The sequence below is a fragment of the Pongo pygmaeus genome, chromosome 1 (genome assembly GCF_028885625.2).
Source record: "Pongo pygmaeus isolate AG05252 chromosome 1, NHGRI_mPonPyg2-v2.0_pri, whole genome shotgun sequence".
NCBI lineage: Eukaryota > Metazoa > Chordata > Mammalia > Primates > Hominidae > Pongo > Pongo pygmaeus.
In genome coordinates, this window is record NC_072373.2 from 68106395 (window position 1) to 68119975 (window position 13581).

Consider the following 13581-nt stretch of genomic DNA (forward strand, 5'->3'; position numbering starts at 1 on the left):
CAGCTCTGGACATTTATAGTCAGCAAACACTCTGTCTCCATGTGGCCCAGAAAGTGGGTGTTGTGAGGGCAGTGGAATAACGAAGCCCTGAACCCAACCTTTGCCAAAACTCTGCCCACCTCCCTGCAGGGACGCTGGGCTTAAGGAAGGAGACCTGAGTGTTCTTATAAATGCCTTATAATGTAAAAGTGAATTGGAAAGAACAGAAAAGTTGCAATGTGGGTATCTTTCCATTTATTTTTTTAACCACTGCTCTGCCCACACTTAAAATAAATCCAAGAAGAAAAATAAATAAATGAAAAAATCCCCTTCCCTTCCTCCTCAGAAGTCAATAAAGTTCACCAATGGAATTTTCCAGGTTTACATTATAAACGTTCCCTTAACTTGATGTATGCAGCTGTGGAAAAGAGTCTTCTCTTCAGCCACTGCATAAACAACATATATGTTTGTAGAAAACATACATGGTGGCAGGCACACGCCTCGGCAGGAGGGCTCAGGGGACACCACAGCTTTCTTTGAGAATTCAGCTAGAGGTCATTGCCCCCACTTGGTGAGGGGCTTTGCTCCTGGGAGTTGGGCCAGGGTCTGAGAAGGCTCTGGCTGGGTGGTGGAAGGAATGCCATGTCAGCCTTGGTTTCTGAGGAGCCACAGAAAGATGCTACCATGGCAACCACCAACAGTAGCTCAAGTCTATTAAGCAATAGGCTTCACAGAAGCCTCCTCAGTAAGTCATGGTTCAATTTCAAGAAGGACAGAAAGAGACTGGGACAGGAATAAGGTTATTTGAATGGTGGACATTATGGGGCAAATATATGGCATATGATAATGAAAGTTGTAAACACAAGGAGAGAGATACTTGACAAGCCTGCAGACAACCCCACATTTGGCTTTCTGCTGGCCTGAGCCCCTGACCACGAGGAATATAGGCTCAGTGACTTCTTTCACTCTCTGCCCCAGGCCAGGCCCTCTCTCTGCTGGCAGGTGGGACTCTGGCTAACTCCATCAAAGTCATGGGAGAGCTGAATTCTCTGGTACCATGAATGAGGAAAGGAACAGGGCAGAGTTAGAAAGCATGGGTGCATGAGCGAGAGAAAGCATTACCTGGACCTCCCTCAGCAAATGTGACGAAGGCCAAAGGAGGGGGAGTGGTAGCCTGCTCCATGAGTGGAGAAAGGGGAGAGGGAATGGGCATGGCAATCTTGGGAAGTTGAAGGCAAAGAGAAAATGGATGGAGAAGGGTAGGCAAGTATCATCTATGTTTCAGGGAAAATGAAGAGAGAATTCAAGAAGTGACATGACTAAAAGCAAGTGATGGATCATAACTCTCAATCCATCACATAAGTGTGGACCCCAGAACCAGGGGGTTCCTGGGGGCCCCTGCACTGTACCTGGTCTGAGGACCAACAGAGAGGCTTCAGCTCCGGGGCTGTTAAGGCTTCCCCTGCCACCAGCACCAAAGCCACCACTGCCATGTTTCAAAGGGCACAAAGAAAGAACAAGACAGATGACAACTCTACCGCACATCATCACTGCTCTGGGTCTCAGGAGAGATGTCTGGACTGTGGACAATGGGCAGGCATGCAGGAGCTTCCTCTAAAACACACCTCCTCCCACACTGGCACCAACACGCCAGCCTGGTTACCAGGCACACAGGCATAGGCGAGGGGGGTGTGTATGTATAAAACAACTAGGTCTTGGGCCAGCCTGCACACATCTATCTGTATACATTGCGCATCAATACGTACTTGCTCCTATATTTGGATTTCACGATGTGATAAGAGAATGGAAGGATGAGGAGGGGAATTAACATGTGTTGATTGTTCACATTATATCAGGCCCCATCCTAAGCACTTTACACACATTATTTTATCTGCATTTCAGAGATGAGAACTGAGTTTAGGAGGGTTAATATTTTGCTGTGTGGCTCAAGGACACAAAGCTAGAAAGTAGAGGGGCTGGGATTCAAACAAGGGCCCATCTGGTTCCACAGCCCAACCTTTTCTGCCACTCTGTCCTGTTACGCTAGTGGGCTCTGTTCTTCCTAAAGATGGGGTGGATTCTTTCCTATATGCTTCTATCTCCTTGTCCTTTATACTTCAAAGAGAGACACATGATTTTTAGAGATCAAAATAAGAAGAACAATACAGTGAATAATCTATGCAAATGAATTAGTAAAATGAAAAGGGAACTTGACCTTTTAAAAACCTAAGGATAATATTTATCTCTAACAAAAAAGGTGAGTCTCCTTAGGGCAAAGGCAGACTTTAATCCATCTTTCCAAGAAGACGGAAGAGGAGCTGGAAGTCCCTCTGATGTAGCCAGAGCTGCCTTTCCTTTCATTGCACCATGAGAATCCAGACAGGGCCCAGATGCTTGAGAAAATACCCCATGCTTCTATAAAATTTCCTCAAGAACAGTCCAGCCACATGTGACAGAAAACTTTCTTTTTGTGGGGGGCAAAGGTGACTGCACACAATGGAATTAACATGTGCACAAGGGGACAAGGGACACGAGTTATCTTGATCACCAGCCCATTTTAGGGTTACAAACTATGCTCAATATGGTTTTCTTTTGAAGGGTGTCTCATGGCTGAGAGAGCAGTGGACACAGTCCACTTCCAGGGTCTGGGAGATCCTACACTCCTAGCACAGCTGGGAGTGTATCTTGTACTTCTCCTTAAGACAGAGAGCCCTCCACTATCCCCATCCCCACCAGGCCACTTGAGAAACATCTCGTAATTTTTATCCCACCTATTTTTCTGCCAGAAAGGATAAGAGACAGAAGCTGACAGTGCTTGAAGGGAAGCTTGGGGAGAAGCACTGTCAGCTTCCCTGTCTTTCTAAACATTGAGAAGGGCAAACCCTTCCAAGGGTGATCTCTTTCTAAATACTTGGAAGGGCAAACCCTTGGAGGGAAAACCACTCAGAAGGGTAAACATATGAAGATACTGTGTTCCTTTTGCAGCTGCCATCAATGACAGCAGCTCCTGAAAGCTCTCCTGCCTCACTACACGGTGTAGCTAACCTTGCTTAGACTAAAGATGAGGCTTCCACTTGTACTCAGAGAGACTTGAGGGATGGCTCTGAGAATTCTGTCGTGCCTCCTGGAAGAGGCTGAAGCTGCTCAGGGTGAACAAGGTACAGACAGAGCCCCGAGGCTGTCATTCATCCTACTGGGGCACTCTACACACTGGGTTAGGAAAAAGGCCCTGAAAGCATCCCATTTCCTAGTTAAACCCAGGAGGGCTAGAAGAGCCCTTTCCTTGGCTAGATTCCACAGGAAATGTCAGAATGTGATTGAAAACTGGCTAGAGCTGGATCCATGTGCAGGGAAAAAAAATCCCACAAATATAATGAACATGATTTAGTTGCCTGAATGGTTTAAGACTGTTTTCCTAGGTATGTTATCAAGGAAAGTCTGGAAAGCCTTTCCTTTTGGAGATTAAACATATTATTAGTTTTGTGCAAAAGCATGGTCCTTGCATCCCTGGAAGAGCTCTCGTTTACACTTGCTATGAACAGAAAACCTCACCATGGCTAGGATTCCATGATCCTCAACTTTGCTCTACCCTCTGCATCTTTCAAGCTGCTTCCTTGATTGACACACTCAAGAAAGAAAGGGCCCATAAGCTGTTCCTGGGTCCATTGCTGAATGCATGGAAACACTGTCCACACTGTGAGTGCCTGCCCATGCTTACTCGTCTCCAGGAAAGGAATTCCCAGGGCCTCTGACTTCTCCCTCCTGATGCTCCCTACTCCTGCTTCCCCCATTCTGCCACTCAGGTCATGTGAGCTGGAGCTGCAAGGCGCTCAGGAGCTCTGCTGGGGGCGACTGGGGAGCAGATTTCCGGGGGGGCATTCTTTGGCATCACCCTGCATGTTGCATTTCTAGAAAGGGCTTCAAATCAACTGGAGTCTGCAGGAAGAGGGGAAGGAAGGGAATCAAATAAGAAAAGAGTTACTTACGCCAGAGCAAAGGCCACCAATGCGCCAACGACCACCACAAAGTCCAGGATGTTCCACAGGTCTCGGAAGTAGGACCCATCCTGCAGGATCAAGCCTTGGTCTATCATCTGCAGAAGGATATGAACAGCCACAGTGAGCTAAGAAAGTATGGGCAACACTTGACCTGAGCTCTGTTCATCATGGCAGTGCCCCCACTGCCACTATCTCCACAACCAACCCTATGCTGGGACCTGGAGAATGAAAGGTTAGGTCCAGCAGGCTTTCTCCACATAACTGAGTCCTGAGGCCCCCATCTCATAGTCAGCCAGGGTTCGCTAGACTCCTTGGTTGTCACAGAACCCTGCCACATTCCTCCTTTCATTTATGGCTCAGAGCACTGGGCATTGCCACATATGCACAGATGGGTAAAATCCTGGATGGATGAGGCTGGGAACAAGACAGACTATGGAGTGTTGTGGTGGCTGGGACTAGATGAAGCCCAGGAAGACTCATCTCTACCTAGCCCATTGCATTGGCACACACCCAGGCTCAGCCAAGACAAGCACTGGGGAGGGGAGTGCAGGCCCCAAGCCTGTCTGCACATCTGTTGTCTGCCTCCTACTTGGGCCATGTCCACAGGCCTGCACCAGTATAAACATATCCACGCAGCTGTGTCTTGCTGAGACAGATTTCTTCAGGATTCTGAGGCCAGAGAAGGGGTGGCAGAAGCTCTACTGAGGGCTGCCATTGGCTGGTAGGTGGTAACACTGAGGAAGGGCTCTAGCCTAAGGAGCAGACAGGTGACCCATCTAAACCCAAGAGCCCAGGTTTTCTCTAGAAGTTTTTACCTTTATAACCATCTCAAAGGTGAACACACCCGTGAACACGTAGTCAAAATACCTCAGGACCTGAAAGACACATATGGCGGAAGGAAATGACCATGTGTGGCCAACAGGCTACTACATGAGCTCCTACCTGCCAGGACACATGCACTCATGCACGCCCACCCTGGCCCTCACCCACTGCACCCTCAGAGCAAAGGCTTGGAATTAGAGCCACTAGCTGGACTGAGAGAGAAATGCCAGAAGGAGGGGCATGGGCCCTGCTGGAGCCGTGTGACCCAGTGGCCACTCCTTGGCTGCTCCCTCTCGTTGGCCAGAACTTAGCTTTTTGGGTCTAAATTGCCCACATACCTGTCCCTTAGTTCAGGCTCGGGACCTGAAATCCTTGTCAGCTTCTGTGCTCCTGGCATCCCTCATGTCTCCTGACATATACCTATGGGACCCCAGGAGAGGCCTTGGCCCCCTGTGGTGGAGCTGCAGCTGCCAGCTTCACACACACCATCCATGACCCTATATTAGACCCACATCCAAGCCCATGGGTGGCTGCAGAGCCCTGCAGAGCCCTGGCCGGTTTGGGGCAGAGCCTTGTAGTGCGTTGGGCTGAGAAGGGGCTTGTCTGGGAATGGTTCTTACTTTGCCCTAAGGAACAGGAGTGGGCAATTTCCAACCCTTGCTCATTCCCCAGAAATCTTGCTACCATCTCGGTTCACCTCCAGTGCTGGGATGCGGTGAGCACCAGAGCACTACGGAGGCTGGCACATGGCCCCTGTGTACCCACTTTGTTGCGCTCCGAGTTGGTAAGGACGGGGTCCTCTGCCGCCAAGGCGATGCTGCTGGCTGCGATCACCAGGAGGATGCACATCTCAAAGTAGCGCAGGTTCACGATGTAGTGGCAGGCCCTCCGGATCCTGCGGGCAGTGGGCAAGGCTGAGCTGGCCCACTCCCCACCACGCCCATGCCCTTACTCCTCACTCCCACATACACATATCGGCCCCTTCCAGACAGCCAGGCCCTTGCCAAAGGAAGCCGCCAGGGAGAGCAATTTAATTTCTCAGCCACCACCCTTGATTTAAAGCCCCAGTGGAGGAAGGTAATCAGATTGGTTAGAGGCTGCAGCACGCAAGCCAAGAAACATTATCCGCAGACACATCTGAGCCATGGGGAGCAGCCACCATCAGCCTACCAACTCAGGGCGGCTGCATAGCACCCTCTGCTGTATCTCAATGTCTACTCTCCCACTGTAAGGAAACTGGGACATCCCAAGGAAATTACAAAGAACCAAGAAACATAAAAGAGATCTTGATTCTAAAATTCCTGATGAAAGCAGTAATGAGTTTTCATGAGCCCCAGGTTATTCTGGTTAAAGTAACTGTATTCTATATTCTGCATTCTAGCCATGGATGGCTCACATGCCTTAACCCAGGTTGCTCCCTTCCCAGAGCCCTGCTGGAATGCTCTTCCCAAATTCCATCTTTCCTGAATCTAACCTTCCAGACTCCACTCTGTCACCCCCACTTCATGTCCCTGCCTCTGCTCTGAGTAGCATGCTCAGAGCAGACTATTTCAAAACTCCACATGTAGAGCAGTGTGACCAAAACTCTCAACTCCAACAGGTGATCTGGTCATTCTAGGCTCCACATTCTTGGCTCTATCCACTTCTGGAATATTTGGTGGCACAATCTCAGGTAGATTTCCTTCCTCCCTCCACACTACCTACTGACCAAAGACTGGTAAAGAGTTCCTTTCCAATGACATTTCTCATGCTCTCCTGTTTGATGTTACTCTTTCAGCTATGGGCACAGAGTTCAGAGGCTGACTAACTTACCAACCCACCTCACTTAGGGGGCACCCCAGATGCTCAATGTCTGGCCACACTCCACCAGGAAGGCTTAAGAAGATGGCTGGGCCTCCATCCTTCCTCTCCCCTTCACCCTGCCCTGCCTCACACCTGGCCATTTACCCTAGCACTAAAGAGGGAGCAACGCGAGGGTGGCTTACGGGTTGGTGGTGCTGAAGATGAACATTGAGCTGTGGGGCACCATGGCTTTGCCTGTCTCACGCTTCTCCTTCTTCTGCTTCTTCTTCTCCACCTCCTCCTCATCCTCTCTGATCTCTGCCTCCTTCAAGGGACTGGCTTCCCCATCCGTCTTGTTGCTAACTGCAAGAGGAACACATTGAAATCTTCAGAAACCATGCGGCAAGTGAAAATGGCACCATTTGTGTTTAGTTGGGGATGAAAGGAGAGGAGGAGAAAGGGCTCCAGGGATGCCCTAACAAGGTGCCCTGCAGGCACTGGGGGTATTTACTACCTGACATTGAGTTAAACTCCTCTTCTCTTCTTATTTTTACCCTCCCCAAATGTTATGAGAAATAACCTTTTATGTCATGTAAATGACTATGATCATGTTTCCCCTTTTAAGGTTGAACTTTTACAGTCTGATAAACAACATAGTGTTTCTGTTATAAAATTCACAAGGTTTAGATTTTATATCTAAACTCTGGATTCTTTGTACATACTCACTTACTGAATTTTCCCATCAGTATACCCTCAGTGACATGTATTATTACTCCCATGATACAGATGGGAAAACTAAAGTTCTGGCAATTTAAGTACCTTTCCTAAGGTCATACAGCTAGTATGGGTTCCCAATTCAAAATCCTATAGCCTTTCAGTGAATCACCCTGCAATGGAAGATTTCAAGAAATCATGACTCTGTTTGCAGCAGGCTTTCTCGCTGTGCTTTTTTCGGCCATGATTAATGTGGAAATGAGAATGCAATATTCATGTGAGTATAGGTCCATGACTGCATCCCAGGATTGGGAGGACAAAGGAGCCAGAGGTTGAGGGGACCTCTCAGCTGCTGCTCTGTTTCCATACTCAAGACACGATGTAGGTTAAACTGGCAGGAGGCTGAAGCTGTCACAGTGGAGAAAGGGCCCCAGTCACCCTCGCCCACTGCTCCCTGCTCACTGAATGACTCCACCCTGGAACCCTGTGTCAGCCGTGGACCTCGGTGGTCCTGGCCCATGCCCGGGCCTCCTAAGGAGTAAGTCATAAGAAGTATCCAAAAGCCTTCCTATCACATGCTTTTACCTATGACCAAGACCAAAGACTAGCTTTGGAATTACAACAGAGGGAGAGTAAAGCTTTCTTTATGTTCTTTCTCATAAAAGAAGGCCCAAAACACTTCTTATGTATTAAAGCAAACAAACACCAAAAGAGCTATGGGTCTGGGATCCTGAGACATGCCCAAGTCAACTGAAGCATGCACTGGACATGGGAGATTGCACTTTCTGAAGTAGTAGTGGCACGCTGACTATAGAGAACATACGGAAATGGAGAGGGAGCCGTGGAAGAAAGAAAAATAGGGAGAGGAAAGATTGTCATGTGAAACAGTAAATACAGAAAAAGTAGAGGAAAACAGCAAGGCTGGAACCCTGTGGTCACAATTCAGTGATCGCGGGGCAGCAGGTGGGATTAATGCAGGGAGAGCATGAGGCCAGAGCAGGGATGGGGTATGGGGTCAGAGCAAGGATAGGGTGTGGAATTCATAATGCAGGGATGGGGTATGGGGTCAGGGCAAGGATAAGGGGTAGGATGAATACAGGGATGGGATGTAGGGTCAGGGCAGGGGTGGGGAAGTGCTTTTTTTTTTTTGGCTGTGTTTCCCTTTAGGACATCATTGATTAACATTTGTTGCCTAAGGGAACTGTGATAGGGAGAACTTGTGGCTAAAAGCTCCTAGGAGAAAAAGAGTTGATAAGAGCAATAGAATCATATAAAATATTAGTACAGGGAAAGGCCTCAGAGATCATCTAGCACAATGCTCTCACTTTACAAGTGACAAACTGAGGCCTCAAGAGATGCAGAGATTTTTCCAAGATCACTCAGTGAACAGAGCCATGGTCCACTCCATCAGAGGCTCCCTAACTTGCCGGGGCAGCAGAGCACCTGGGAGACCCCAGACAACACCATCAAATATTCATACACTGAAGCAAACAGCTGAATATCTAACTGGGCATAAAGTCACAAGTGATCACTCTGAAGACTTGAGGGTGGTCACAGGAACAAGCCTGGGGAAATCTTATGGGAAAAATTTAAGATGAAGAGAACGCTAGCTTATTTTTGTTCTGCACACTGGGAGAAAACTGCCACTCATTTTTACTTCTTGAAGGATGATTTACTCCTCCTGGTGGTGCTTTCCATGTGGCTTTATTGGAATGGCCCCAGCCCCAGATGGGATAGGAGGTGGGGGTGGAGGGGAACAGGGACTGTGCTCTCACTGTGCACCACGGTTGAGTCCACCAAGGGGTCCACGTCAGGGATGGCGACGGTGACACTGGTGCTCTTGGTGGTGGCCTTGTCCGTGTTGGCCGTGATGCAGGAGAGGTCGGGCTCGCTCTGGCTGATGACCCGGCCCATGTCTAGCTGCACATTCCCCAGCAGGGCCTGCTCACTGCTGCCTTCCGGCTCCTGCTCCATCAGCACCACGTGCTTCCCCACTGCCAGCTCAGGATGGGGCAGGACTAGGGGGGTGTCAGCCTCATCAAGGCCCCCTGCCAGCCCGGAGCCTCTGGACACCATCAGACTGTTGGTCCTGTGAAGAGAGAGGAAGAGAGAGCTGGTGCTCAGACGCTGTCCCCAAATGGCAGGTGTGCCTGGCACGAGGGGAAGGCGGGGAAGCTCAGGCAGCCTGGAAGGTACAAGGCCACCACTGCCTTCCACCCCATCCAGACAGGCAGAGAGGCGCTAAGACCCACATGCCATGGACACTGCCTTATTCCCGTCCTTCTGTCCATGACCCACTTCCAACAGGCCCTCGTTTTCGAGGGGACGGAGCCCACTGCCTGTTATATTTATTCATACCTCACAAAGTGTGTGTCAGCATCATTTCCATTTTGTAATAGGAGAAACTGGAGCTCAGAAAGGCTTATATTGAGGAACATCTAACAGCAGCCTGTGTGCCATCCATCTGGAAGCCCTGTGACTCACTCACCTCCTTAAATCCTGGGCTCTCTCTTCTTGGATCGTTGGCTCCTTGGCACCATGGTTGCCCCTGAGCTCATGGTCCTTCTCCCCTTCAGTGGGCATGGCTTCATCCAGACTGCGTTCCTGGCTGGCAGACCTGCTCCGGGAGGTCGAGGAGGACTCCTTGCCTTCTGTCCTGACGCGGCGATGCCGGCTGCGCCGCTGGCTCTGCCTGTGCCTGGCCCGGTCCTCAAAGGTCACCACAGCCTCTCCTCCCCCCACCTCCTGCTGAGTCGGGTCACAGTTTCCATGACAGGGCCTGGCCAGCCACGGTGGCTCCCGCTGGCCCAGGGACAAAGGGGTCCTCTGGTTGTCCAGGGCACTGGATCGGTCCCCTCCATCCCCCTTGAGGGACCCCCCGCGGCTGATGCGCTCCTCCTCGAACTTCTCCAGGGCCAGGCCCAGGGCCAGGCCCTCAATGGCCCTGGGTCTCCGATAAAGGCTGGGGTGGGCATTGAGCGGGTTGAGGGGGCTGAGCGGGTTGAGGGGGTTGAGTGCGTTCATGGGCGGTGCCTCCTCCCTGTTGAGGGCCTCCTGGCTGGACATCTGCATGTGCTTCCTCAGCTGGCTGGTACGCTGCTCCCACACGGACATGTGATGCCGACGCCTCCGCTCCCTCCTGCCAAGGGGAAAGGGCAGGGCCACGGTCAGAGCCCGGAAGCTGCAGGCAGGGAGGGTGGCCACAGGGGCCATGTGAGAGGGCAGGACACATGGTGGGGGCAAATGGGAGCGCCCAGGACCTGCAGACAGGAAGCACAGAAAGATGCGAGGAGCAGGCGGGCCACACATGAGGAGCTCATCGGGCAGGTGCCTCCCAGCCCAGGCACTTTCCACTCCAATCCCTGCTTTGTAGTAGCTGAGGGGTGGGTAGGCATCAACCCTGGGAGGAATTCCAAGTCCCCAGGGCCTGCTGGGGCAGCCGTCCACAGGCTTACCACGTCTTCACTCTCCTGCTCTCCTTGCTTTCGGGGCATCTGCTTGTACACACTCAATGGCCCTTGATTCAAGGTCAAAGGTTTTTCTTCCTCCTCTCCCCCTCATCTCCCTTCCCTCTCAGGTTACAGCCCGGGATAATGAGGGCTGAAATGGTCAGATACCATTGAAGGGTGAGAAGAGTGCCAGGCAGACTTATTACAAAAAGTCTTGATATCACCCTCAAAAGTAAGAGTGCTAGGAGTGTCTTCCACAATAGCTAATAAAAGCCACAGAAGGCTAAGTGCAGAGACCACCAGCAGCTCATACTCAAAACTGCGATCGAGCATTTCAGCCCAGGGGCCTAGAGGAGCATTCACGGGGCAGCAGGAAATCATGAACATGACAAGTGCAGGAGAGCACAATGGAGAGGGCTCGCTGGGCGGAGGGGGGAGTTACCTCCTCCCTGCGCCTGTGCCTGTGGGCGCACACCTACAAACTGTGAAGGGAACACGCGCATGTACCCACACGCACCCTCGCTGAGGCCCACACATAGCTGTACACAACTGCCTACATGAGAGGTATACCCACCAACACTAACACAACATATACCCACTCACAGGCCAGACTGAAGAGCGAAAAACACACAGGTCACAAAGGTAGACACACGCTGATATAAGCAAATGTTGAGAGGTGCAGAGGGCATATCCACAGATCATATGAACGGAACACACACACCAAGCCACACACTGACATGCACACCCAGTGCCACTTTGTCTATGGCAAGGACAATGACACATTGTCCCACGCCCACACGTAACCACTCACAAACACGCAAACTGGTACACACATACAGGTGGCTGCTGCGTGGCTCCCACATCGACATGTGGTGTCTTCTCCTTCTGTCTCTTCTGGGGAAGAAAAACGAACAGGTTCAGTTCACCCCAACCTCTAGGAACCTCAAGCCCCACAGCCACCAGCAGATTTCCGGAGGGAGACACGGAGTCCTCTGCGTGGCCATCGGGTCTCCATGTGCCTGCTTGCCTTCTGTAGACTCCCCACATTCGACTCTCCAATGGAGTAACTTTCGATTCCTTGCTATGTGCAAATACATGGATCTAGTTTTTGAAGCACACATGCAGAGGCACACAGGTTATGCCATTTCACATGATCCACAGCTCCAGATGCTCAAACACCATGCCCCACAGGCACGCAAACTTCCACCTACACATCCTTCAGATTCCTATTTTGGAAATCCTGTAGATGTTGCTGAGTAGTTTTCTTCCCCTCCCCTGAATCATTTCTAGGGCTAGCATAGCACATTCATTGGGTGTGGCTCCCCAGCTCATGACTCCCGTAGCAGACCCTGACCCAGCTTCACAAAACATGCAGGGGAGCAAGTGCTCTGCCATGCACGATGTCAAGGCTATGAAGTGGTCCATGGTCAGAGGCAGCACCATCTTTCCGTAGGCCACCATCCATGTACTCCAGGATGTGAGCAGTGACTTCTGCCTTTGAGCAATGCAGAGGCCCTGGCCATAGACCCTGTTCTATATTCAGCTGGGCAGAGCAGAGTATTGACCTTCTTAGCCTTGTACAGAGAAAACTCTCTTCCATATGCATGTTGTGTCCTTACAAACACAAGGTTAGAATGGCAACGTATGAACTGTGCCCGCAAAAACAGACAGGATGCCTGGTAAATAAGCTGTCAGCACAGGTTCAATGCTCACCTAGAGGACAACACATCTGGGCTATCCTTGCAGTGAGCCTGCCCCAGTTACTGGCCTGATGAACTCAGTCCAGCCCAGTGGGCCCTGCTTGGACCTGGGATGTTCACAAATGCTGTTCCTTTCCTGATAAAGCTGATGCCCATCCACGGAGAACATGCTAGGCAAATTAATCCCCCTCAACTGCCATCTTTCACATGTCTGCAGAAGAGCCCCACACAAGGGTGGGACTGAGGGAGCAGAGGTAGTTGGTCTGAGGCCCACTCTGGGTGTCTGGAAGATGCACAGTGCACATGTATGTGGCCACCCAGGAGCACCCACTGATGCAGACATCATTGTGGAGAAGCCTGTGAGCTCCTCAACTGAATACAACCCTCAGCATCAGTGGCCTGCAATGCAACAAGGCACAGGTGGGGGTGGGAGAGCCAAGAAGCACGGGTAGATACAGAAGTAGAAGCATACGCTTTAGACAGGCAGCATGCACACCTGCTAGGAAAAGCACATCACACCATCTATTTGCAAATTCTCAAATATTCAAATACCAGCTATCCAGAAGCATGTGTGTAAGAGTGTACGTACGTGGAAGGATTCTCTCACACACACAAGCATGAGCATTCTCTCTACTCACATATGCACAGATTCAAACTTACATTCATACCTAAAATCATACAGAGAAGCATCCACATGTCTCCAACTCATATGAATGAGACCTTGTGTACGCCTCACAATAGCCTTGTGGGATAGGAAGGGCAGCTGGCATTCTTCTCATTTCAAAGATGAGGAAATAGAGGTTCTGAGATCGGAGTGGTTGTCTCTCTGAGGTCACAGGGTATATTAGTGAGACAAATATAACTAGCACTCAGGCACTTTGCTTTTTAACAGTGCTTCTCCTGTGTTTCTCCATGGATAGCCATGTTTGCACTTAAAGTGTAGTCCGAAATCAGCAGTTTCGCCTTAACACCCAAGCAGGGCATGAACACCTGAGCAAGGCATATACAACTAAGCAGAGCACACACACCTGAGCAGTGTACGCACACTGGTTCAGGGCACACACACCTGTGCAGAGCACACACACCTGAGCAGGGCACATACACCTGAGCAGTGTACACACATCTGTGCAGGGCACA

The 13581-nt window shown here is 50.6% G+C and overlaps 1 protein-coding gene across 1 annotated transcript in view; it reads right to left on the minus strand.

The window, feature by feature from the left end:
- Nucleotides 1–13581, minus strand: part of LOC129044592 (voltage-dependent R-type calcium channel subunit alpha-1E) — a 334968-nt gene that overhangs the window by 58988 nt on the left and 262399 nt on the right. The window contains exons 19-25 of the mRNA XM_063648347.1: nt 11582–11638; nt 9784–10434; nt 9071–9384; nt 6785–6944; nt 5565–5694; nt 4793–4852; nt 3966–4072 (exon numbers count right to left, since the gene is read on the minus strand). Coding sequence (XP_063504417.1) covers nt 3966–4072; nt 4793–4852; nt 5565–5694; nt 6785–6944; nt 9071–9384; nt 9784–10434; nt 11582–11638 — 1479 coding nt within the window. The remainder of the gene's footprint in view (nt 1–3965; nt 4073–4792; nt 4853–5564; nt 5695–6784; nt 6945–9070; nt 9385–9783; nt 10435–11581; nt 11639–13581) is intronic.